Source organism: Haliotis rufescens, unplaced genomic scaffold (assembly GCF_023055435.1).
Source record: "Haliotis rufescens isolate VD_foot unplaced genomic scaffold, xgHalRufe1.0.p SCAF_19, whole genome shotgun sequence".
Lineage (NCBI taxonomy): Eukaryota > Metazoa > Mollusca > Gastropoda > Lepetellida > Haliotidae > Haliotis > Haliotis rufescens.
In genome coordinates, this window is record NW_025963879.1 from 609,190 (window position 1) to 635,661 (window position 26,472).

Genomic DNA, 26,472 nt, shown 5'->3' on the forward strand with positions numbered 1-26,472 from the left:
AACAATTGACATGTCCTTGCATGTGTTTGTGACGGATGCCACCGGTGGGGCAAGATATGATCAGCATTTCGCGAACACCTGGTATAATCGTATGAAAGTGATTCATTAACACGTGTGCTTGTATAGTTGGAAAGGTACAATGGACTCAGCTTTTAGCAGATATTTCCTGTGATCATGGAAATGGTTTTCAGCAGTAGCTATATGGCTGGAATTATGCCGATGCGACGTTATATTTTAACTCACTCACACACTAATATAAACACTATATATAACTCACCATACTCACATTACATCTTTCATTGGTAACAATGTTATATGTGCGTCTTGTCAATAATGATTTCCTAAGGTTTTAGGAAGTTCTTGCGTTTTCAGTAAACTACGGTTATAACGAACACGCTTATAACGAACTGACGGTTATAACGAACTTACTTCTTTGGTCCCGACTTTTTGCTGTAGTTATTCTGTATATATGCTTATAACGAACTACAGTTATAACGAACTGAAATTAGTAGTCCCTTTGAGTTCGTTATAACCGTAGTTTACTATAGTACAAAAAGGTTAGTTTATTCATGCTATTCTAAAAATACATTGGTATGTACTTTAAGTTCATTCTCTTATTTGAACTTGAGTCACATTCCAAACCATAATTTTAAATGACGAATTGAAAATCAGACGAGTGTCACACTACATCAAACTACATGCCAAAAGCAAAGGTGCCCAGTGACTGACATGTCTTGTAAGTTTCAACCAAACAGCTCAGTGATTTACATGTCTTGCCGCAAGACTAGACTGACATGCCATATAAATTTAAACCAAGTCATGTGCAAGACAAGCCTTACTGTAAGTTTAAACCAAACGGGCCTAATGCTTGACATTCCTTCGTCTAAGTTAAAAAAAAGGGTCAAATGACTGGATTGCCTTTTTTAAAGTTAGAACAATACGGGACTTTGGGTCCGAAATCCCTTTGTCCAACGTGTTTATTTTCTGAGATTTTCATGTTGTCAAAATGTGGCATTACAGTTCTGACACATTCATCTTTGATTTGACACAACAGTGAGTGAGTTTTGTTTTAATCCATATCTATCGGTTACAGTAAACTACGGTTATAACGAACTCAAATGGACTACTTATTTTAGTTCGTTATAACCGTAGTTCGTAATAAGCATATATACAGAATAACTACAGCAAATAGTCGGGACCAAAAAAGTAAGTTCGTTATAACCGTCAGTTCGTTATAAGCTTGTTCGTTATAACCGGAGTTTACTGTATAAGAAGACATGTCAGCTTGATGTGAAACCCATTCGACCTCTTTAAGTTGAGACCGAGGGAATATAATCAGGTCAAACCTAGAATTCGAACCCAAATTCAAAGGTTTCCGACACGTCTATGGGATGCAGCTGTGCCGTCGGAAAGAGACACTCGATAGAATGGTTTTCTTATACATGTGGAGTTTGTAAACCTGATCGTTACGTAAGATGTAAACAAAGTAATGCTTCAAAACAAGAGCGTCACCTGGTTGTATCCCCTAAAGGTATTTCTCGTTCTAAAGGATTGCAACAGGTAAGGATATGGAGGTATGTTGCGCAGATAGTGTGGCTGATTACATGTAAATGTAAATCTCTCTGGTCGTCGATCAGTCATACTGACGTTCTTCCACATCTGGGTGGGAAATATCATTCTAGGTAAAACGCCAGTGTTGTCTCTCATGCATGCATACCATATCCTTTGGGGGTAAGTTTTTAATATATGATGCTCATCTTTATGCTAAAAAATGTATTTTGCATGAATCCATACCTGTAAACTTTTATAGGAAATTCTACAGCCTCATTGTATCAAACACGTATAAAATACTTTTCCAGAATGCTAATGTCTTCATACGGCATCCACTGTCAGGGGCTCGACTTTAGGACAAAAGTACTAAATAGACGTTGGTTGACCAGTTGGTCCAGTGCTATTCATAGGTACTCATAAGTCACTTTTTATACTAATATATGTTATTTTTTTTGAAATTTACACGATATATGGCTTTTCCATCGGTCACATGACCGGGAAATTGACGTTCATAAGTATATGAATTACACAATTCGATGTGAATACGTTTTTCACGAGACTGTGTTCTTGAAATGACGTAAACACTGATGGACTACGTCCACATTCCTGGGAAAACACCTAGATGTTTAAACATTTTAATGTTAAACTCAGCGGGTGTCCCTTTGTGATTTCCTCCCCCACTAAGCTGCCAGGTGGTTATAGAAATGAAATTCGGTTAAAAGTGATTTTAAATTCAAACATGAGTAACAGTGGCTTTAAATAAAACATCACCAAAAGTGGCTTTTAATCTAACACTAGTAACAATGGCTTTAAATACAACATCACTAACAGTGTCTTTAAATCCAACATCACTTACAGTGTTTTTAAATCCAACATCACTAACAGTGGCTTTAAATCCAACATCACCAAAAGTTGCTTTTAATCTAACACTAGTAACAGAGGCTTTAAATCCAACATCACCAAAAGTGGCTTTTAATCTAACACTAGTAACAGAGGCGTTAAATCCAACATCAATATACGTCTCTTTGAATCCAACACCGCTAACAGTGGCTTCAAATCAAACATCACCAAAAGTGGCTTTTAATCTTACACAAATAACAGTGGCTTTACATCCAACACAAGTGACAGTGGCTTTAAATCCAACACCAGTAACAGTGGCTTTAAATCCAACACAAGTGACGGAGGCTTTAAATCCAACACAGGTGACAGTGGCTTTAAATCCAACACAGGTGACAGTGGCTTTAAGCCTAGACCAAACATACATGGACGTTGTCACTTGTCCAGAGCGAATGTAGTAGCATATCAGTACGATACACCACTAGCTTGATATGTCATTGTGACTGAACTATCACACATGTTCAGTCAAATGTTCATGGGGAAACGAAACAATGTTCATGTTCCTAATATGTGTCACTCCTCTCGTGTATCATTCCAAAATGAAACCAGGAATCCAGGTGCTTGTTAAAGCGAGTATGTAACTTCTGAAACCAGTGGTATGGGACCTTTCTCATAGTATCCATTATTAATATGCGTGGATTTAAATATTTATTGGCATCCGTAAGGGGTTTCAGTCCAGGTTCGAACCCAGAAAATGGTCATATTTGTGTTTATGCTTATATACATGTAAAAGCCAACCTATTTAGATATTGTCATGAGTATGGTCATCAGATTAGTTTGAAGTGAATTGAGCTAGTAGGAGAACAGAGATAAATTACAACAATTAGGAAAAACATATTTATTAAAATCATACTCTTCGCAATTGCTAAAACAACCAAATACAAACAACACATATTTTACATAATCAACAATATATTTCCACTAATGGAGAATAGTCACATCCATCTAAAGACCTTGTTAAAACATGCAAAGGAAAACGTTGAAACTTGCACGTGTATACTGTGCACATAAGACATACCATATGACAATAACCAACAATAAACAACCCCGAGTAAACACACATGAAGTAAAAAGTCCTTTTATGTGTTAAACCATCTAGCCAAGAGTAATCTTGGGTTTACCAAGAATAACTCGGGTTGCTTTTCTGCCGGTGCCAAGGACAATTTTATGTTTGTTAATTCTCCTGAACGGCTGGTAGCCCAACAGAATAGACCCTTTCCCTCTACGTTCCACTCTGACAGCCGCAGCCTCCAGATTGTAGAAGCCAACGATGTCGGTGCCGTCGCAGGGCATGTTCTCAGCCTGACCGATGACGACAATTTCTCCGGTGGTAAGGGGACACATCACAGGCGCTCCAGCATCACCCTGAATAATACATTACGTAAGGTTAGTATATAAAAGCGATGAGAAACATTTGAAATAATCACACGAAGTTTTTGCTGAAAGTCCATTGTACTATTATATCCATAGCATGTGTTTATGAATCACTATCAGGTGGTGATGGTACCAGGTGTTCGTGAAAAGGTGAAAGTATGCCGCCCCACCGGTGGCACTCGTTACAAACTAATACAAAGACACGTCAATATTTATCTTAAAACACACGGGAAAGTATAATACAAGTGAATATGAGGAATTGCATTGGACAAAATGTTGGTCGCTGGTCAAATTTGGCATGTCTTTTACACAGGTATCAGTAACACAAGGCTTTCTGCTGCAATCATGCATTGGATGTAAGGTAATGTGAGGAAGTGCGTTGTGTTATATATACGTACACCACAGGTAGAAGATCCTGTATTGAAGAAACAGTTGTACGTAAGGCCAGTGTCAAAGAGGACGGCTTGACCAGACGCCTGCAGGAGGGCGGGACAATCGGCAGTGGGCTGGAGACTTGGCACGGTGTAGGAGGATAATGTTGCGGGGTTCGTGCCTGAAAAGAAACACATACTGAAAATTGAATTAATGTGAAACATTGCTAACTGGGTTCGAATCCCGGACTTTTAACATCCTATGAATTCTTTTCTTGATCAGTATGGTGATTTTATCAATCCACATTTGTAAAAATGTGCCAGTCTACTCAATGGTGGAAATCTTAACATTTGAAAATTCGACTAACGCCCTCGGGTCTAAATGAAATTTCCGGTCATCAAATACCCTAAAACACCCGCAAATCAGAAAACACGTCACATTTATTTACTGATTTATCATATCCATTGCGTGACAGCTGAACTAGGTGAAGTTAACATCGATGGACGGGGTATAAAGTTAACCGAGGAAAACAAATCAGATTGAAAGATCATAGGCATTAACAGTTTCTTCCTAATTTTGTCAAAATCCTTTCTTAAACCAGTATTATGTACCTGCAAAATCGTCATGTCCAGCACCAACAACGACGCAGCTTGTGAGGTCAATGTTGTCGACCATGGCAGCGTCATAGATGCATGCAACGCCAGGGCAACTCGTGGAGCTGATAGGTGTGGTCAGAGTGATTTCGAACGGACCTCCTGTTGCGAGGGTAGTGGCTAGGAAATGGGACAATACATATGAATGCAAAACTAATGTAAATACAGAGTAAGCAAGGTTTAATGCCCAGTTTATCCCTATTCTAGCCATATCAGTGCGGGAGGCATTGTACCGATGAGTTACACCCTATCTTGGTATTTGATGTGACGAGAGAGAGAGAGAGAGAGAGAGAAAGAGAGTGAGATTTAATCAGTAGGCTGCCCTTCCAATTGATATTGTACTTGGTAGTTATTCTACCAGGGAAGAATATTTTCTTAATCGTATCACGAAATTGATGAATTATATTTTCATTTGTCATTACATATTGTTGTCCTTTCTTTGAGAGCTACGCACCAAAGTACCTGCACTGTCGTCTAAATCGATCCCTTGGTCATAGGTGTTAATTTTTGGGTCGGTGTTATTTTTCGTAAGTTCATGGATATTCCAGATATTAATGAAGATTTAGTTACTCGAGCAAAGGAAATCGTTCACTTACTGTCAATAACAGGTAGAGTTTCAATGACGGTGCCAGTGGTTGGGTCTTGTAGTTCAAGCCTAAAATTAAATCGATATGTATACCAATGTTAAAGAACATTTATCGCGGGGTCACTTTCTTCTTTGATTTGTTTATTCAGACCTCATTATTTTACCAATAATAACTATTATTTTACAATAGTAACTAAAAACGGCAACGCTGTATCTGTGAAAATGTCATATGTAGTGAAAAAGTACGAATGTATTAGAGAGAAAAATATTAAGTCATTATGAAAATATCAGAATGTACTTCAGAGAAAGCCTATTATTACTTCCGGGTAGAAAGAATGAGAGTAACAACTTTCCGATATTTGCACATTATGCAGCGTCATGAGATCACAAATTGATAACATTACGTCATCTAAACAATAGTTTGACTTGAAGTCACAATGAGTTATATACAGAATAACTCAAATCTCGGATTTACGGTTTAGCTACCAGCTGTGATTGAATACAAGTTTCCTCGTACTTGACGTGGGCCTTACACTATTCCTTCATTCGCTACGGACAATTAGATTCAGATATTGAAAAAATTGGTTATTCTCTGAATATTATACATACGCAGTGCTCATAAGCTGAGCGCAGTTGTTGGGTACGGAGACAGTTGTTGTTGAGGTGACGACACCCGTGCACACAGTACTTCCCGAAGTGGGGTCCACGACCCTGACGACGCCGGGGTTGGTGGTGCAGTCTGTCACAGCGGTACCGCCGAGAATCCTGGTAACGGTAGACTGTGTGGTCGCCGTCGTTGGGCAGACTAGTATAGAGTTCAGAAATGTATTGACCAATATGTAAGTCACTTGCGCATACGACTTCATTCGCACCGAAAACAAAATACCAGTTTACTTTGAGCGCTAGATACTGAACTTATAAAGGTTATTACTGTCTCCTTTAGAAAATGTCACCCGTTTCCGGTTATGGAGGTGTCGGTATAACAGCTGCTTAGAGTGAATTTTGGTTTATAGAGAGGTCGGTTTAGCGAGCATTGCAATGGGTAATAAGGTAATCATCGTGTGATGCATACTTTGGGCACAATGCAATTGCAAGGGCTACGTCGGATGATAAATTTGGTGTAAAGATGACGGTCAAGAAAGTATCGTTTTATTGTGAATTGATGATTTTAATAAGAATTGCTGAAGGTCCCATTTTAACAATGTGCGTTCGACAATGCCATGTTATTAACCATACTTTTTAACTTTTATGATACAGCAAGCACATTTACTCCACTTACATCGTGTTACTACAGTAGTAGTAGGAGTGGTGGTTGTAGTTGTAGTCACTGTAGTGGTAGCAGTGGTCGTTGTCGCAGTTGTAGTTGTCGCAGTTGTAGTTGTAGCAGCCGTAGTAGTAGCAGTTGTTGTCGTAGCAGCTGTGGTAGTTGTTGCGGTAGTAGTGGTAGTCGTTGTGGTTGTTGTAGTTGCTGGTGCAGCTGTTGTTGCTGCTGCAGTTGCTGGTACGTTGGAACACGAGGATTGGTAGGAGCTACAGAGGCACTGGATCTTGCATGAAGAATACCAGAAGTTACCAGGATAGAAAGGCATCGTGTTGAAATAGAAGTAGTTGTTTCCTGCAGAGTAAAAGAATGATGTTTTCAATGGCGATGTTGGGCTCTTGTGAGTAAATATGATTTTATGCCAATAGTCCAACATTATCACGACTCGGGACACCAGAAATGGACTTGCCAATGTGAGAAATCGGACCCGGGTCTTCGGCCTGACAAGCGAACGCTTTAACAACTGGGCTTCCCATCGTCTCTTTCTGGTCGTTTCATAAGGGGATTGTAGTGTTACAAAACAGACAGGCTACATACATGTATATGCGGACAGCCGGTGCTCTACGTACATAGGGTTCGCTATAACAACGACCGGTAAACGTTTGTACCAAAGTCCTGTGTATCAATAAATCACTGTTTTCATCTTGCAATTTATAAGTTTTATTTAAATATGCAACAGTTGTTTCCCCCAAACATTCAAAGATAAAAGTATTGGTTTTTAACTGAGTGCTATATTCGGATAGTCTTTCCTTTCATGCTCTTTATTGAATGTCAAATGGTTGCTTAACTGAACATTGGTTCAAATGAAAAGCACTCAAAACTTGTAAAAACGTAACTATTTAAATTCAGTACTGATATGTCGAGAACTATTTGTTTCATAATATTTGTATGAAGACAAAAACCCACTGGTTCTGCTGTATCTGTTGTAGTTATGGCAGTCGGCGCAAAATAGCAAACGTATGTAAATTCAATAGTAACATGTCGAAAACATTTATCCCATATTACTTAAATGAAGTGTACATGTAATTCTTACTTGTTCTGCTGTATCTTTTGTAGTAACGGCAGTCGGCGATGTTGTTAGCACAGCATTGTCCCGAAGTATCCAGCCAACACGATCTGATGTCTCTGGTCATTTTGCTCACGTCAGTGGCTCTCAAGAATGTTTGTCTCTTGAAAAATGCATTTCTGTTGGCCGCGTATGTGACGGCTGCAAACGCCGCCAGAAACAGCACTAGCTTCAACATGCTTGATGCGTCGGTATGTGTACTCGAAAATGGAAATTCGAAGATGTGCCTATTGTATATTAAACGATAATTCAATGAGGATTATAAAAGGAAGAGGAATATTTGAGGAATATTTGAGGAATATTCTAGCAATCGAACCGGGTCTAAGGCGTGATGAACGATATATCATGTTACATGAAAGCTTTGAAATCGGTTATTTCGTGAAATATTTGATGGAACTCAATTGCTATTTTAGTTAATCATCTCAGCAATGTACAGTTTGGTTCACCTGGGAAAGACGAGATCAATCAAAAGTGCTGACTGAAATGGGTATCGGATGGCTATACTATACCCTGGAACCTTGTTCATAAGACTTTCTTTTGTGTTTTCATTCTGATGGTACGGTAGCCATCGGGGCTGCCGATAAACCCATTCGATTTTTTAAAGAATTAAAACTTAATCTTAATCTTTAAAACTTGAAGTAAAAACGTTTGGTTGGTAAGTTTGGAATAATAAATTCTCAAGTGACTATGACATATCTTTATCAGAGATGTACAATTGTCCAAAAAGTAAGAAAAATGTGAGACTGTCACAGCGACCCCACGGCAGGGATCGCTACTCTTGCTATCAAGCAGTGTTATGTCTTGTCCAGATGAAGTTATTAACATTCGAACGTTGTGTCGCTGCAGTATTGGTATTGGTTACAACAAAACGAACTTCACTATGTTCCTTATTCAATCATAATCGGCAGTTTTGCAAGAAGGGTCTTATCATCCATATATTTTAATATATGATGCTCAATTTTAGTTTTTGATTACAAACTTTATGTAGCTTATTAAAGCTGGAAACAGCTGCCAAATATCAAGAGACGAAACAGTAAGTGTGGGTTCGAATCCCGGACAGAACTCAACCCCAAAAAGTACGAGAATCTGTACTTTACTAAGAAAGTGTTATCCCAAATATAACATTTGTAACGAAACAGTATACTTACCAAAATGTGAACTGAGTGTCAAGATGAAACACTCTTCGTCAACTGATGGTTCCGGACAGAATCTTCAGCCCTTTTATACACGTCAAATAAGAAAGAACTGAAGACACATCACGTGAGAGGCGTATTGCTTGTGTAAACTCTGACGCACAGTGCAATTCGGTGTAGTTCTATTATCTATCAAGCTATTATTCAATAGAAGTAACAAATACTCTTGCTGACCACTCGACAAGAACCGTGGCAGTAGGGCATGGCGGTACTCCGTTGACACATTACGTCTTCTCTGAAACAAGACAAAATAGTAACACGTGTTTAATGGAATGAAAGTAAGGTTACACCTGGAATGTAAAATTCCTCTTGATCTAAGTGTAATTGTCTTGTCAGCATTGAACGAAACTGTTATACAGATGCGACCGAGGCGCCAGGTATAGCTTTGTCTTGATGATGATTTTGAACACAATGTACCAACGTGACGTCTGAATGACCCACGTCGTGACCCAGGCGTTGTCACATAGGGGTTTACATTTGGCGACACAGACTTATGGTACTGAGAATGAAAGACCATTTAGCAATATATGGCCATGATGTCAGAATGACATATTAACACAATGTTAGTTTAGAAACAGTAATACGGCGATGCTGAAGTGTTTCTCTAACAGAACACATGTACATGTAATATTCTGGCGTATTTCAAGTCATAACTCGAGACGTATTTCTTGTATTCATTTCTGGTAATAATGAGTTAATAATTGCAGGATGGCGATAGAATTGACACAGAGGAGGCGTTAGTATATATGCATGTCCATAATCTTATACCCTTTCTTGATATTTTTCAGATTATACGTTGCAACAAATTGATGCATAAGATGGCGGTGAGGTGAGGTAAAATGGGGTTGAACGAAGCGTCCAAGACTATTGCACTTATATAGCGACATTGATGTACGTGTGTGTATGTCTGTGTGGCTGCTTGTACCAGTCCGGACTAATGCCGATTTGAGTCCGATTAGAAACCATGCCACAGTTTAACATGAACACACCACTCAGACACAGTATACTGACTCCAAGCAGACCAGTCCTTGTTTTAACCCCTTAATGCCGAGCGCCGCACTGGTTAACAACAATTTCCATCTTTTAACGTCTTTTGGTATGCCGCGGCCGGGGATCGAACCCCAGACCTTCCGTTCTCCGGGCGGACGCTCTACCACTAGAACACGGAGGCGGTTTCCAGAGTGAATATATTTGTTGGTTGGTTGTTTAACGCCGCCCTCTGCAATATTCCAGCTACATGACGGTAGTCTGTAAATAATCGAGTCAGGACCAGACAACCCAGTGATTGACATCGTGAGCATCGATCTACGCAATTGGGATACATTGATATGCATCGCAAGAGGCGACTTACGGGATCGGATGGTCACGTAATTCTCCATTTGGACTTGTACCATATGTTAAACTTTTTCAGGTGAACAATTGACATGTCCTTGCATGTGTTTGTGACGGATGCCACCGGTGGGGCAAGATATGATCAGCATTTCGCGAACACCTGGTATAATCGTATGAAAGTGATTCATAAACACGTGTGCTTGTATAGTTGGAAAGGTACAGTGGACTCAGCTTTTAGCAGATATTTCCTGTGATCATGGAAATGGTTTTCAGCAGTCGCTATATGGCAGGAATTATGCCGATGCGACGTTATATTTTAACTCACTCACACACTTATAAACAGTATATATAACTCACCATACTCACATAACATCTTTCATTAGTAACAATGTTACATGTGCATCTTGTCAAAATGATTTCCTAATTCTTTAGGAAGTTCTTGCGTATACAGTAAACTACGGTTATAACGAACGCGCTTATAACGAACTGACGATTATAACGGTCTTACTTTTTTGGTCCCCACTATTTGCTGTAGTTATTCTGTATATATGCTTATAACGAACTACAGTTATAACCAACTAAAATAAGTAGTCCCTCTGAGTTCGTTATAACCGTAGTTTACTGTAGTACAAAAAGGTTAGTTTATTCATGCTATTCTAAAAATACATTGGTATGTACTTTGAGTTCATTCTCTTATTTGAACTTGAGTCACATTCTAAACCCTAATTTTAGATGAGGAAATGAAAATCAGTGTCACACTACATAAAACTACATGCCAAAAGCAAAGGTGCCCAGCGACTGACATGTCTTGTAAGTTTCAACCAAAAGAGCCCTGTAAGTTTCAACCAAACAGCTCAGTGATTTACATGTCTTGCCGCAAGACTATACTTACATGACATATAAATTTAAACCAAGTCAAGTGAAAGACAAGCCTTAATTGTAAGATTAAACCAAACGGGCCTAATGCTTGACATTCCTTCGTCTAAGTTCGAAACAAAAGGGTCAAATGACTGGTTTGCCTTTTTTAAAGTTTGGGTCCAAAATCCCTTTGTCCAATCTGTTTATTTTCTGAGATATTCCTTTTTGTCAAAATGTGGCATTTGCTCCTTTGCGCAGATTACATTACCGTTCTGACACATTCATCTTTGATTTGACACAAAAGTGAGTGAGTTTGGTTTTAATCCATATATTTCGGTTACAGTAAACTACGGTTATAACGAACTCAAAGGGACTACTTCTTTTAGTTCGTTATAACAGGGACCAAAAAAGTAAGTCGGGACCAAAAAAGTAAGTTCGTTAGGGCCGTCAGTTCGTTATAAGCGTGTTCGTTATGACCGGAGTTTACTGTATAAGAAGACATGTGAGCTTGATGTGAGACCGAGGGAATATAATCAGGTCAAACCAAATTCGAACCCACAGTCAAAGGTTTCCACAACGTCTATGGGATGCAGCTGTGCCCTCGGAAAGACACTCGATAGAATGGTTTTCTTATACATGTGGCGTTTGTAAACCTGAATGTTACGTAAGATGTAAACAAAGTAATGCTTCAAACAAGAGCGTCACCTGGTTGTATCCCCTAAAGTATTTCTCGTTCTAAAGGATTGCAACAGGTAAGTCACGTACAACCGAGCACCAACGCCTACAACAGTCACACACCTATAGGCCAAGAGTCTCCTATTGTTGTCTGGCTATCCAGGACAGTAACGTACACACAGAGCAAGAGCAACACTTCCTGGAACCTATCCTCGACTGAGCGAATGAGACAAACAGCCTTATATTTAGTTGTTGAAATCGGCAAGGTTATGGTGGTATGTTGCGCAGGGTAGTGTGGCTGATTATATGTAAACGTACTATCTTTCTGGTCGTCGATCAGTAAAACTGACGTTCTTCCAAATCTGGGTGGGAAATATCATTCTGGGTAAAACGCCAGTGTCTTCTCTCATGCATGCATACCATATCCTTTGGGGGTAAGTTTTTAATATATGATGCTCATCTTTATGCTAAAATATCGTAAATGTATTTTGTATGCACCCATACCTGTAAACTTTTATAGGAAATTCTACTGCCTCATGGTATGAAACAATAATAAAATACTTTTCCAGAATGCTAATGTCTTCATACGGCATCCACTGTCAAGGGATCAACTTTAGGACAAAAGTACTAGATAGACGTTGGTTGACCAGTTGGTCTAGTGCTATTCATGTGTACTCATAAATCACTTTTTATACCAATATATTTTTTTACATTTGAAGTTTACACGATAAATGGCTTTTCCATCGGTCACATGACCGATAAATTGACGTTAATAAGTATATGAGCTACACAATTCGACGTTGATACGTTTTTTCACGAGACCGTGTTCTTGAAATGACGTAAACACTGATGGACTACGTCCACATTCCTGGGAAAACCCCAAGATGTTTAGACATTTTAATGTTAAACTCAGCGTTTTAGTATAAATTGAGAAACGTCAGAGAGTTTGACTGCATGATCGTTCACGATTATCCCCGCTACGACCGATCCCGGTGAACAGAAAGAAGAAATGCACATCACAACTACCGTAGTATCGACTCGACCTGTGCTAAGGCAGCTAACAGTGCTAACAGTGACAGCCTACAACAATATATGAATTTACCTTAGTGTCTATTTCACACATCTTTAATCACCTTTTAATGATCGGCCAATTGGTCAATGATGACTGAAACATGTAACCGCCATAGGTTCATGAACAACTGCCGAAATCTCTCCCATCACGTTTGTCGTGTCGGCCAATTTAAAGTCGCGTACTTGATGTAAATCTGTTGCGACGCGCTGTCAATGTGACCGAGTTACTGAGGTAGTTCTGAACAGACCTTTTTCATCTGATGGTGATATTCTTTGAATACATGTGTTTTGTCAGATATGTCTGATGTCACCTCTCTTTTTGAGGAACTGTCTTAATCCGCGATACAGCTGGTTGGTGTATGGCTGCCAGTGTTAACATGAAGTCACACGTACTAAATATAATTGTGTACAGATCTAGGCCTACATCCTTTGGGGTAAAACATATTTACTCTGACGTTCATATAGTTTGGCCCTCACCCTACATGAAGGTTCATACTCCAATGAACACACACAAAGTGAAAGTAAATTCTTTAATATTCTCTGGACAGGTCATATTGACCTCGTCAACAGTAATCATTCGTTTTGTTACACCGAAAATCACTTTCATGAAGCCTTCAAATCGTCCTCTGTTTAGTTACAGTAACTAAGCTGCACACCGTGAACTGTTAGTACCAGGCGCCATCATATTTTCTACTAGACGAATCAATATTCATCACGTGACCGGCCAATACTGATCATGTGACGAGTCAGTATTTGAGGTCAGTGTCAGTCACATGATTTGTGAAATACTAACATACTAATGCCTTCGGAGCGTCCGGAGAAACTTCGCGGACGATTAGTAATATTGTGTGTTTAAACGGTGCCTATTACTAACCGCTGAATGTTTTTTCGCAATTCATATTTTCATTTTGTCCAAAATAACCACTCCGTTTCTCCTTGAGGCGTATCACTAAAAAAGTATATTATATATAGAACGATAACAAATAAATAATTACATACAGATTATAGAAACCATTACAAGTTTTATCTAGCACCATGTTTATATTCCTTGCTTGCATTGCACCGGGCTACCGTGGACTTTGATAGAGTGTTACAAAAACATGCGGAATATTCTATGTTGTGATCGCACAGTGTGGAACTTTTCAGTAGCTAGTTAGACGGTCTATAAGGGGAAAAGAGCGCGCCTCTCGTATCTTTCGCATATTTAATTACATCAAGACCAGCTTTCGTGTGAAGATAACTCATCAAGCCGGATTCCATGGCTAGGCCATCTTGGAAGCTTGACCACTGTCGTCGCTGGGTGAAATAATTTTGCTATCAACACTGTTTTTTTTATTTAATACTGACCACTACCATCATATTATATACTGCCATTGAACAGACAACCACTCTATTGTGTACTGCCATTGTAATTGTTGTGTTGTAATTTGTGCTGTTTTGTAAACCCATTTTATTTTGCAATACAATTGTCAATAATATACCATTTGTTATTTGTTGGTTGGTTTCACCCTACGTTCTTTTACGTATCGATATCTTGGTTTACATATTGTTTCAATTTTGGAATCGACACGTAACAATATCTATGCCTAACGATTAGAATGGCAAACAACTCTCCACAAGACTGTATGAGAAGGGGGGTGACTTTAACTTTCCAAAGGTCAACTTTCCCTTCATGTCGAGCAATATCCCAGCAGCTCCAGCTTTTGGTGTCGACATTCCACAACTTTAATGGTACAATCGATCATGCTCTCTCAACGAAGGTTTTCAAGAACGCCATTCACGGCCTCAGTTAGGGTTTCTAAAAGTTTTATGGTAGACAAGTGGAGGACATTTCCATGTTTGACGCATCGGTGACAAAAATGTTGATCGATTGCAATTCCCAATTTTCAGGTGAACAATTGACCTGCCTTTGCAAGTGTTTGCAGGCTCACAGGCAACACACCTGCATACATACATTTGACAAAACTATACTCAAAATGTGCATAACATATCACAATGACAGCTGATTTAGCATATGTTATAGATAATCATAGCTTCATGTTGTTGTCAACGTTAACTGTGTGGTCGCACTAATAATATTACCAAGTCTTTCCATATATATGTGTGGTTTTACCCAAGCCATGGGGACGGAGATAATAACTCAGCGATTAAGGCGTTCGCTCGTCACGCCGAGGACTCCGATTCCCCACATGGGTACAAATTGAGAAGCCCATTTCTTGTGATATTGCTGGAATATTGCTAAAAGAGAGTAAAATCACACTCCCTCACTCACAGCGGTGTTTATCAAATTACGATATGCAAGTACATATGCATGCAGATTTGAGACAAAATACAAGTTGATCATAAATCAAATGTCAAAAGGGATATTTACGGACAACAGTATTATGACATTCGTGCTGTAACATCTCATGCTGTAACACCATATACTAGTCTACTCAAAACAAGTTAAAAAACATCCATAAATATAAGACTCTATTTTGCAATACAGTCAGCCATGACTGACTAACCATAGTCATATGCGCTGACGGCGTGATGGTCACATAAAATACCTTAATAGGGCCATACATCAGTCAATTACTTTTTATGCAGAAATCCGTGGATTGTTTTAAAATCACCCTGTCTGTATAATTATTATGTTTAAGTGAATAGTGAGGCAATTTAAACATTCGCTCCATAGGTATAATGTGGAATGTTACTGGAAAAAATCTCACCTCTCATTAATGAAAAACACCCTCAGCTCCAACATGAAACACACACAACAAAACAAAACCCAAAACACACATTCATTGCTGTTGTTTACGTACATACTTTTTGTCGTATAGATATACATAGCATATTCGACCCCTGTAGTACCGCGAGAAAGCGATAACGATATAACACGATAATACATACATATCGCGTTCTCGTCTCGCGTTATCGCTTTCGCGTCTCGTGTTATCGTTTCCTCGTCTCGTGTTGTCTGAGTTTATCCCTTTATCGCTTTCTCGCTGCAGTAACTTTGGGAGAAAGCAATGTCCCCACTCGGCCACCATACATGACTGGTATAAATGGCGTTCAAACATATATACAATCCACTGGCAGTCTCGAGGAGTAAGTGAATGAAGCCCAGGGCCCCGTCCCACAATGCGATCGTAACGCTACGACAGTCGTAAGTCTATGTTAACGTATGGGAGCTACGATCACCTTTGCGCTGCGATAGCTTTGTAGAACGGACTCCAGGATTAACACGGCGTAACAGCTCAATGTGGGAGACCTAAACTAACCCAGCACATCGACGTTAACCACTTGGTGAAACCCAAGAGAACAGTATGGCAGAACTAGGGCGTTATCATAAACTCAGGAGTAAATGATCCTGGCATGACAAAGGGACGCAACTCTGCACAGATAATTACTGCGTCTTAGCTCACTGGGACTACCAATCCCACGTTGCTGTCGACAATGGAGTGGTTTACTCAGGCTGGTTATAATTGCACCGAAGCGCCATAAAATACAGACACAAGCTGCACACTGATATTGATAGTACTCAAGGATATGGTTTTGCGCAATCAGATACCAGGATATATACTCGTCTGAAACAGTAAGGATGACCCGGTTCCTTCAGGATGAAATATTTGAGATGTCGGATTGAATTAATATTGATTTAGGAAACGACCGATATCTAAATACTGTTGGACTCAATACAATTGAATCATGGTCCGAAAAGAACATATGGTGTCTGACGGGATTCTGTGACAGGATGCTCTCGAGAGGTGCCACATCCTCGATTATCCATGGATTTACCTCCATTCCATTATCAAAAATACACTGGATTCGCCACGGATTTAAATCCGACTGAAAAGGAAGCTATGGCAGCGAATAGGTCCAAGGTATGTGAGGTGAGGTGAGGTGAGGTGAGGTGAAATGGGGTTTAACGTCGCGTCCACGATTATTGCACTTATATAGCGACCTGCATGCACGTCTCTCTCTCTCTGTCTGTCTCTCTCTCTCTCTCTCTCTCTCTCTCTCTCTCTCTCTCTCTCTCTCTCTCTCTCTCTCTCTCTCTCTCTCTGTGATTTATAGTTCTAGCACAATGAGATACAATGCCGCAGTTTAAAATGAATACCACACTCATACACACTATACTGACAGTATATAGCCGACCAGTCCTTGTTTTAGTCCCTTAATGTCGAGCGCCAGACAGGGTTACAACAGGTGCCATCTTTTAACGTCTTTTGGTATGACGCGACCGGGCATCCAACCGGGACCTTCCTCTCTCCGGGCGGCACTCTACCTGTAGACCACGGAGGCGGTCCTCCAAGGTATGTCTCATAATAGAACAGAGATACATATATGAAACTGGGTTATCCGTTATCGACTCCTGATCGGGTGATTGCACTTTGTGACCTCGCTGATTGTAAGTAGTCCTGATGCGACGCCATGGATAGATGCTCATGCTGTCAGTCACTGGTTAAATGTATGTCTGGAATATTGTTGACTGTGGCGAAAACAATCGCCAGTGGCTAAATACTCTAACCCTGTTCTATATGTTATTCAATCCGGTGGTTGCATTGATTCTAGTAACGTAAACCATATGCGCGTGTGCCGTAATATGATATGTTTGTGAGGAGTTCCACCTATGAGGCGGGAGACGCTCACCTTTTCGCGAACACTTGGTATCATCAATATTGGATAGTGATTCATAAACACATGCTCACGACACAGTCGCAATCATACAATAGACTCACCTTTAACCGAGTTTTCTTATCATTATCGAAAAGTTTGGAAATGCATTTGTAAATGTACCTATATTGATGAAGACCCGTTAATCCACTTAGTAGCATTCCCACCGAAATCAAATGTTCGGATTAACGAATCATAGTCACAGGCATTGTCACAGGTAACTGACCGTAACGTTGGGTGTACTGAATAAAGGATCCGGGTTAAGGATGTTCCACTGAACAGGTGTGGGGGTAATTATGACATAAGTAAGCAACGTTGTTGTAACCCCTGAGCAGCTATGGAAGGCGGTTATGTAACTCCAGAGACATAATTTGGTCGATGATACAAGATGTGATACGCGTGAATCCTTGTCACACGAGCGCCAAGGAAGACCGAGTTACTCCCCTTTGACCACGAAGTATACAGCAAACATCGCGTGAATGATTTTACATCAATGAGTGGGACTAGATGAAGACAATCCTTTTTATTAAGCAAACCATACCTATGGCAATACAGTTTGTTACGTGCCTAGTTATATTTCATTGTTGCTCAATATTACCGATATCAAGGCAAAGGTGTGTGTGTATGTGTGTTGGTGTGTTTGTGTGTGTGTGTGTGTGTGTGTGTGTGTGTGTGTGTGTGTGTGTGTGTGTGTGTGTGTGTGTGTGTGTGTGTGTGTGTGTGTGTTGGGATGTTGGGGGTGGGGTGGGGGGGAGAGGGTTGTTACAGGTCATCAATATTCAAGCTATATGACGGCGACCAGTAATGACACAAATTCAGTTTTTGACATTATATGTTTTATTGGTTAAACAACACTTATACATATTTAAACGTAATAAACATACATAACGAAAACAAAATATAATCAATCAAAATATGTAACAATAAATCATAACACAAGTCTCTCCCAAACAACACATTCGTTCGAAAACGACTATTTGGAAGGGGAGGTGCACCGAACCAAGAAGATTTACCCAAAGTAATATGTAAGAAAGGTCTGGCAAGTTGGTGCCATGTGTTAGTGTCTGGCTTCATCCAAGCACTACATCCTTCCTTCGGGTCCTCAGCACCCGGAGGGCTTCTCCAGAGTGTCCGATGTCGTACAGTCCAATGACACCAATGCTTTCACAAGGAATGTTCTCCACTTGTCCAATCACCACCATCTCTCCAGAAGACAGCGGACACATAACACCACCGCCTGAGTCACCCTGACAATAAAGATAATGATATTTAGATAAACCCCATATAGAGACGTAAAGAATTGTATTGTGTGTGAAAACACAACACATCATTGTGCGAGTCGTTTCAAACTTTCTGTTTTCAGTTTTGTTTGTTTGTTTGTTTGTTTGTTGTTTAACGCCGCACTCAGCAATATTCTAGCTATATGGCGGCGGTATGTAAATAATCGAGTCCGGGCCAGACAATCCAGTGACTGACATTATGAGCACCGATCCACCGATGTATTAGAAAGAAGTCTCGAAAAGCTCTCAAATCAATCTCGTAACACATTGTAACCTTACTTGTACATACGTTCCACACGTGCATTTGTTAATTCTTATTGATATCAACACGATTTAGTTCTGGTGTTACGGTCAAGGCTAACATACAATGTTTTGTCATATCATTGTCTGCTTTTTTCTTGAGAGTGACGATCAAATAACATTGTTGACGTTTAAATATTAATCACAACTCACTGCACAGGTGGATGAGCCAGTGCCGAAGAAACAGTTATACACGATAGCAGGGTTGAAGAGAACTGACTGGCCAGACGACCTGATGAAAGCAGCGCAGTCTTCTGTAGGCTGCAGATTTGACACATTCATGTAGGAGAAAGAGGCTGGCCCATTGCCTGAAACATTCAAACACAAATAACAAATTTCTACAGGAAACATAAAGCAATTTCTTGGTAATTAGGAGAGACATACAGTAAACTACGGTTATAACGAACACGCTTTTAACGAACTGACGGATATGACGAACTTACTTTTTGGTCCCGACTATTTGCTGTAGTTATACTGTGTATATGCTTATAACGAACTACGGTTATAACGAACTAAAATAAGTAGTCCCTTTGAGTTCGTTATAACCGTACTTTACTGTATATCAATCTTGATCCATCACTGCAACAAGCGATGGTGGCGTGGTGGTCCAAGCGCCGACATTACTGTGCTGAGTTACGTCCCTCAACCAAGCAAGGATACGCCGATCCTTACTCTATGTCCTTACTCATGGGTATAATCACAATGCCAAATGATCCTCTTTGGGGTTTCCTCAAAGCTGAAACGTCGTGATATAACTATAATTATGTTAAAGCGACGTTAAACTCAACTCACTCACTCACTCCGCCATTGTAAAGATACAACATACCACTATTGCTGTTGTATCCACCTGCGGCTACAACACAGCTGTTGATGTCTAGTTGGTTGAGCATTCTGTTCTCGTACGTGCACGCTATTCCAGGACAGGTGTCGGCGGACAGCGGCTCATTTAGTGTTATTTCATAGGGCCCACCAGGACGTAGACTTTCAAGTTGAGATTCTTAAAAGGAAAACCATACTTCATTTAAGGTAGCAATGCGCTTGAGTTATAATTACTGGCCATTCATCATTCCTGGCCCTGGATCCAAACAAACACGATTTTAGCACAACGACTCTAGCAATTCTGTGTTGAATCATGACAGTTGGGTGCACTGCACTTCAGAAAACTAATACAGGAATATATATCCAATTTACAACAGCCACGTCATGATAATGCTTACAACACCATAAACACATGGTCAATCATCTAGTGTTTAATGTTTCTTTGAACGAAAGTTTATGTACGATCTCACGCTCGTAGAGTTTGGGATAGACTCTTGTGCTAATTTGACATTACTACACATGTAGTATACGAGAGAATAGAGATATACAAGGAATAGTTCTATTGATAAACAACTTCCTTGTTGTAATGACTGCAATAATTCAATAAAGTTGTATATCCATAGAACTATATCCCTTGTTCATCACACCAACTTCTAAATTCCACTTATAGACGTTAATTGAGATACAGTTGGAAATTAAACGACAGACATATTTCCTTGAATCATAAGACATCAATAGTCCATTATACAGTTCCGTCTATATCATATGCACAGTATTTCCAAAGCATAAGCGAACTCCAAATGAACTCACCACTTAGAGCTTGGACTCTCTCTAAGGGACGTCCACTTGATGGATCAGTCAACACTAGTCTGAAACAGAGACAGTGCGATGTTTTTCTTTCTTTTGTTGTCAGTTTGTTGTTTAACGCCGCACTCAATATCCCAGCTATATGACGTCGGTCTCTAAATAACTGAGTCTGGACCAGACAATCCAGTGACTGACATTATGGGCATCGAAAAAACGCAATTGGGATACGATGACATGCATCAACCAAGTCAGCGAGCCTGACCACCCGATCCCGTTAGTCGCCTTTTACGACAAGAATAGTCGCCTTTTACGGCAAGCATGGGTTGCTGCAGACCTATTCTACCCCGGATCTTTATGGGTCTATGAGGTATGTATTCATTGTCATTAAAACAGGTTGGATACTTACTTTGTACATCATTTGCAAACCTGCCTATGAGATATCATGTAAGATGTGCACACTGCATAATTGTTTGGTTGGTTTGTTGTTTAACGCCACTGTTAGAAATATCCTAGCTACATGACGGCGGTCTGTAAATAATCTAGTGTGGAACCCGATCTCGTTAGTCGCCTCTTAGAACAAGGATAGTCGACTTTTACGGCAAGCATGGGTTGCTGAAAACCTATTCTAACCAGGATGTATATGTCACGAGGTGACATTTAGGTAGAACATACGGACACCCCAGCATACTGCACAGTGAAGTATGCTTAAGTTGAACATAGATCTGTAGTGCGGGATCACAAGAGCCAAATGCAAAATACTATATAACTGGTAGAAATTATCTTTCATGATGCGCCAATCTGATACATATTATTTGGACGATACTGGACAAGAAATGTTTCCATAGATTATTGCCTGTTCAGTAGTATAAACAAATGGGTACTAGTATTCGATATTGTGATTTTAGATGAAGCTGGGATTTCCTGACGTATTTTCATGAACTGAATTTATTAATTATATTTTCTTTTCCTGGTCGTTTCGCTCTCAGCCCTATTGAAGAAAATGTCTGGCCTACAATTTAAGCTGACACATTTGTACAGTTGCTGTATTTGCTGATCTTGTCATACATAATCTAAGCATTTAACGATGCCGTAAGCAGGGTTGTGACACAGGCATAAAAGGACATTATTTCAGACGTTATATGAGAGTATTTGGAAGAGATGAAGATGTGTTTATCACTTACGGTTCAATGAGAAGCTGGGCACAGTTGCTGGGGATGGAGACTGTAGTGCTTGATGTGACTATACCAGAACACAGTGTAATGCCTCTTGGTGATTTTAGAGTGACAACACCGGGATATGTTGTGCAGTTGTTCACGGGTCGTCCGTTCATGATCCTGACAATGTTGGACACGGTTGTTACTCCTCGTGGACAGTCTAAGAATGAAAATGAATATACAATAAGCAACCAAAAATGTATTCTAGAAAACTGGCACCTGTATTGAAAGGTTGTCTTCAACGCTGCTTTGACCTCTAAGTCCATGGACTTGCCACAACGGTTCAGAGCTTTTTACCTTTGATGAAACCCATACTGAAGATCGTGGCTCATTATCCGGATGATTCTGTAATCCACGAAAGCAGACCCTAGCAGGACCGAGAGAACCTACTTTGTATATTAGAGAGGTGACTCACTGGGTCATTGTTTAATGCTTTCATTTGACATTAAGCTTTAACTATAGGATTGAAGGTATACAGTATACGTACATCTTGTTCTCACGACTGTTAAGACCGTCGTTGGTACGGTTGTTGGTGTGGTTGGTGTGGTTGGCGTAGTGGGTGTGGTTGGCGTTGTTGGTGTCGTAGGAGTAGTGGGTGTCGTTGGTGTTGTTGGTGTAGTTGCAGATGTTGTAGTTGCAGATGTTGTAGTTGCAGATGTTGTAGTTGCAGATGTTGTTGTCGCAGATGTTGTTGTAGCAGATGTAGTGGTCGCAGACGTCGTAGTCGCAGCCGTTGTAGTCGCAGCTGTCGTAGCTGCAGCCGTTGTTGTTGTAGTGGTGGTAGTAGTCGTTGTGGTTGTAGTTGTAGTTGGTGTGGTGGTTGTCGTTGTGGTCGTTGTTGTAGTAGTGGTGGTTGTAGTCGTAGTAGTCGTTGTTGTTGTGGTTGTAGTAGCGGCAGCAGTCGTAGCATGTGAACACGATGCGTGGTATGAGGTACAGAGACACTGTACGTTGCAAGAATGGTACCAGTAGTTGCCAGGATAATAAGGCATAGTATTGAAAAAGAAGATGTTGTTTCCTGAAACAAAACATGAACGCGTTAGTTATGGAACTAAACAACTCTCAAAACCCAAAACAGTCAATTACAGTAGCGAAAAATACTGTGTTCACATGTTTCATCTCATATACCAGCGTCATATATAATGTTAAGTTGCTTCTCCAGGCTGTTGAAAAATGTCCAATTGCTTCGCAGTTTGGCGGGGGGAAATACATACTGTACCAGCAGGCGTGAAATAACTGATCAGGCAATGATCCATGACAATGTGTGTCCTGGCTGATTGTGGGCCATCATACCCTGGGTTGTTAAACGTGCAATCATTGACTGGTCGACAATCCCAGATGGTCCAGATGCCGCCGTGATATAGCTGGAATATTGATGACTGAGACATAAAATAACATTCATTTCCTTGCCGGTATTCAGATATCGGCCACTTGAAGATCCGGGGTAGAGTTGGTCTTCAACAACCCAAGGAGGCGGCTTTGCTTGTCGTAGGAGGAGACCAACGGGATCGGTTGGTCAGGCTCGCTGACTTGGTTGGTGCATGTCATCGTATCCCAATTGCGTAAATTGATGCTCATGATGTCAATAACTGGATTGTCTTATTGTGTACGGCGTTAAACAACAAACAAACAAAACTTTTAATCCGTGTCTGTCCACACAGCCCTCCATACTCACGTGTTTTGCTTGACCTGTTCTTGGACCTGTATTTCTTTTGGTATCTTCTGTAGTAACGACAGCCGGCGATGTGGTTGGAACAGCAATGACCACTGGTGTCCAACCAACACGATCGGAGGTCCCTGGTCAGTTTCCTTTCATCGAGTGCCATCAGAAATGTCCGTTGTTTGAAGTTTAAGCTTCTGTCTCTGGATCTGGCCCCGACAACGTACACACACATCGCCAGTAGTAGCAGATACTTCATCTTGCTGGTAACCGCGATGAAAATGATTGCATACAATGTATCCACATTGACATCATATGATGAAAACATATCAGCATTTGTTGTATATTTTATATCATCCATGTGTATGGCATAATCATTCCGTTTGAATAACAAAGATATATCATGCTTCATAAGATAAATATGTGGGTGAGTGAGTGAGTATGGTTTTACGCCGCTTTTAGCAATAAGCAATATCACGGCGGGGGACACTAGAAATGGGTTTCACACATTATACCCATGTCGGGAACAAAACCCAGGTCTTCGGCGTGACGAGCGAACGCTTTAACCACAAGGCTACCCGACCGCCCCAGATAAATATGTAATATTTAATCCGTGTACATACACAACCGAGCAAAAGAAATTATACATTTGAAACTTGAATTTGGCCACAAAATTACAAGCGTTGTTAAAACTTTACTTGCCTGAAAACAGTCGTCGAAAGACTTAATACCCATATCAAATGCATAATCACCTGGTTTCATCACTGATTTACAGTGGTCCATTCATATAATTTTTCACAGACATTTTTTCAGTTAACTAAAGCGACAAAACTTTTTCCATGGCCACAAGGAATGTCTGCTTATATTAAAGATAAAAAAGTGTTTCGCTTACCGAATGTTTCAGTTGTGATGTCAGCCTCTGTATGAATATTGTTGAATCTTCGTAAGCTTCTTATATACACCATCCTTTTAACACATTACGTGACATAATAACATGTCCGTTTCCATGCATTTAATTTCAGCTCTCTTTCTTCTTAACTGTTTCAATTATATTTTCAACAAAACGCACAAAGGTTCTTTGTCTGCGAATTCAGTGAGTTTAAATATTGTTTCCGCCGACTTAATTCTGCGAACGATTTAGCACGTTGTCATAGCTGTTCCTGTGTGTCTATTGTATAAGTCATGAATGCTACGGGGTCAGTCTTAACAGGACTGTAACAGTACTACACCAGAAACAAATGTAATTCCACACGAGTAAATTATTTCAAAAGTCGGAACACTGTAAATAGACAATTTCATATTTTCAGCACTCAGTGTTACAAGCACTTCTATAAGAAACACCCAGAATTAAGGACCTTATTGTATATATTATACCAAATACAAAATCAACACAATGTATTTGTCAACCGGCATGTGACCATGTAAATAAGCAGAGCTTGTGTCGAAAACTATCTATTGTTCTCAGGCACGTATATCATGTACACAACAGGATGACTACACAGAAGAAGGTGCTCGTATATCATGTACACAACAGGATGACTACACAGAAGAAGGTACTGAGGCTCGTATATCATTCTTCCCTAACAGTGTTAAGATGTATATGCGTATACGTGTGTATTCTCCTACGATGGATTGGCTTGGTGCATGTGTGTGGACTGGCTTGAGGCATGTCTGTGTGGACTGGCTTGGTGCATGTGTGTGGACTGGCTTGAGGCATGTCTATGTGGACTGGCTTGGTGCATGTGTGTGGACTGGCTTGGTGCATGTGTGTGTGGACTGGCTTGAGGCATGTGTGTGGACTGGCTTGAGGCATGTCTGTGTGGACTGGCTTGGTGCATGTTTGTGGACTGGCTTGAGGCATGTCTATGTGGACTGGCTTGGTGCATGTGTGTGGCCTGGCTTGAGGCATGTCTGTGTGGACTGGCTTGAGGCATGTGTGTGGACTGGCTTGAGGCATGTCTGTGTGGACTGGCTTGGTGCATGTGTGTGGACTGGCTTGAGGCATGTCTGTGTGGACTGGCTTGGTGCATGTGTGTGGACTGGCTTGAGGCATGTCTGTGTGGACTGGCTTGGTGCATGTGTGTGGACTGGCTTGAGGCATGTCTGTGTGGACTGGCTTGGTGCATGTGTGTGGACTGGCTTGAGGCATGTCTGTGTGGACTGGCTTGGTGCATGTGTGTGGACTGGCTTGGTGCATGTGTGTGGAATGGCTTGGTGCAATGTGAACGGGAGGTTGACATCAACCCAGGTACGTCTGAATATTTTGAGTTACTGCGTTATGAAATAAACATACAATAGTTTCAAATGTTCATCTTGATTGACATGATAAAATTCTCTCCTTGAAATAAACGCATTGTATGTCTATTTAATGTTCAATTCTACCATGACAAAATATCAGGCGAATTCTTTGGTTTAGCGAAGATAATGAGCGAAGTTAAGCCTTGTATGTTTCAGCAGGCTGTTGATAGTTGCCATTTAACAAAGTAAACTGAAGAGCAAAAGAAGCTACACCTCTCAGTAGATTTCTACATGTTTGGTATTCAATTGAGAAGATCTTAAGTTGACGATATAATGTCCAAAAATATAACTGGACTGGCGCCTTGTCAGCACTCAACTTTTAAATGGTTATATTTTTAAAACAAATATAATAAAAATTAAAATAATAATCCGCATAATACACAACTCCTGATGGATATATTTGACATAGGATCGTTGAAAAACAATAGATTTGCCTTTTTCGGCACAACGTTACATTCAAAACATATTAGGGGTCATGTGGTTACA

General features: G+C 40.3%; 1 protein-coding gene across 1 annotated transcript; it reads right to left on the bottom strand.

Moving 5' to 3' along the window:
• Nucleotides 1-3,271: 3,271 nt before the first annotated feature.
• On the bottom strand, nucleotides 3,272-9,030 carry LOC124116222 (cell wall protein DAN4-like). Its single transcript, XM_046477476.2, has 8 exons — nucleotides 8,969-9,030; nucleotides 7,788-8,047; nucleotides 6,713-7,048; nucleotides 6,043-6,238; nucleotides 5,444-5,502; nucleotides 4,806-4,967; nucleotides 4,221-4,375; nucleotides 3,272-3,813 (listed from the first exon to the last, which is right to left on the bottom strand). Exons 2-8 carry the CDS (start codon nucleotides 7,996-7,998, stop codon nucleotides 3,544-3,546), a joined length of 1,389 nt encoding a protein of 462 aa, XP_046333432.1. The 5' UTR covers nucleotides 7,999-8,047; nucleotides 8,969-9,030; the 3' UTR covers nucleotides 3,272-3,543.
• Between the last annotated feature and the right edge of the window lie 17,442 nt (nucleotides 9,031-26,472).

What these genes read in the sequence shown, in the direction of transcription:
- LOC124116222 (XM_046477476.2), bottom strand. Translation starts at nt 7,998, where the DNA reads ATGTTGAAGCTAGTGCTGTTTCTGGCGGCGTTTGCAGCCGTCACATAC. An exon ending in CAAAAGATACAGCAGAACAA is followed by an intron (nt 7,049 to 7,787) that starts GTAAGAATTACA and finishes TTTACTCTGCAG; the next exon opens with GAAACAACTACTTCTATTTC. An exon ending in AACTCTACCTGTTATTGACA is followed by an intron (nt 4,968 to 5,443) that starts GTAAGTGAACGA and finishes CCCATTTCCTAG; the next exon opens with CCACTACCCTCGCAACAGGA.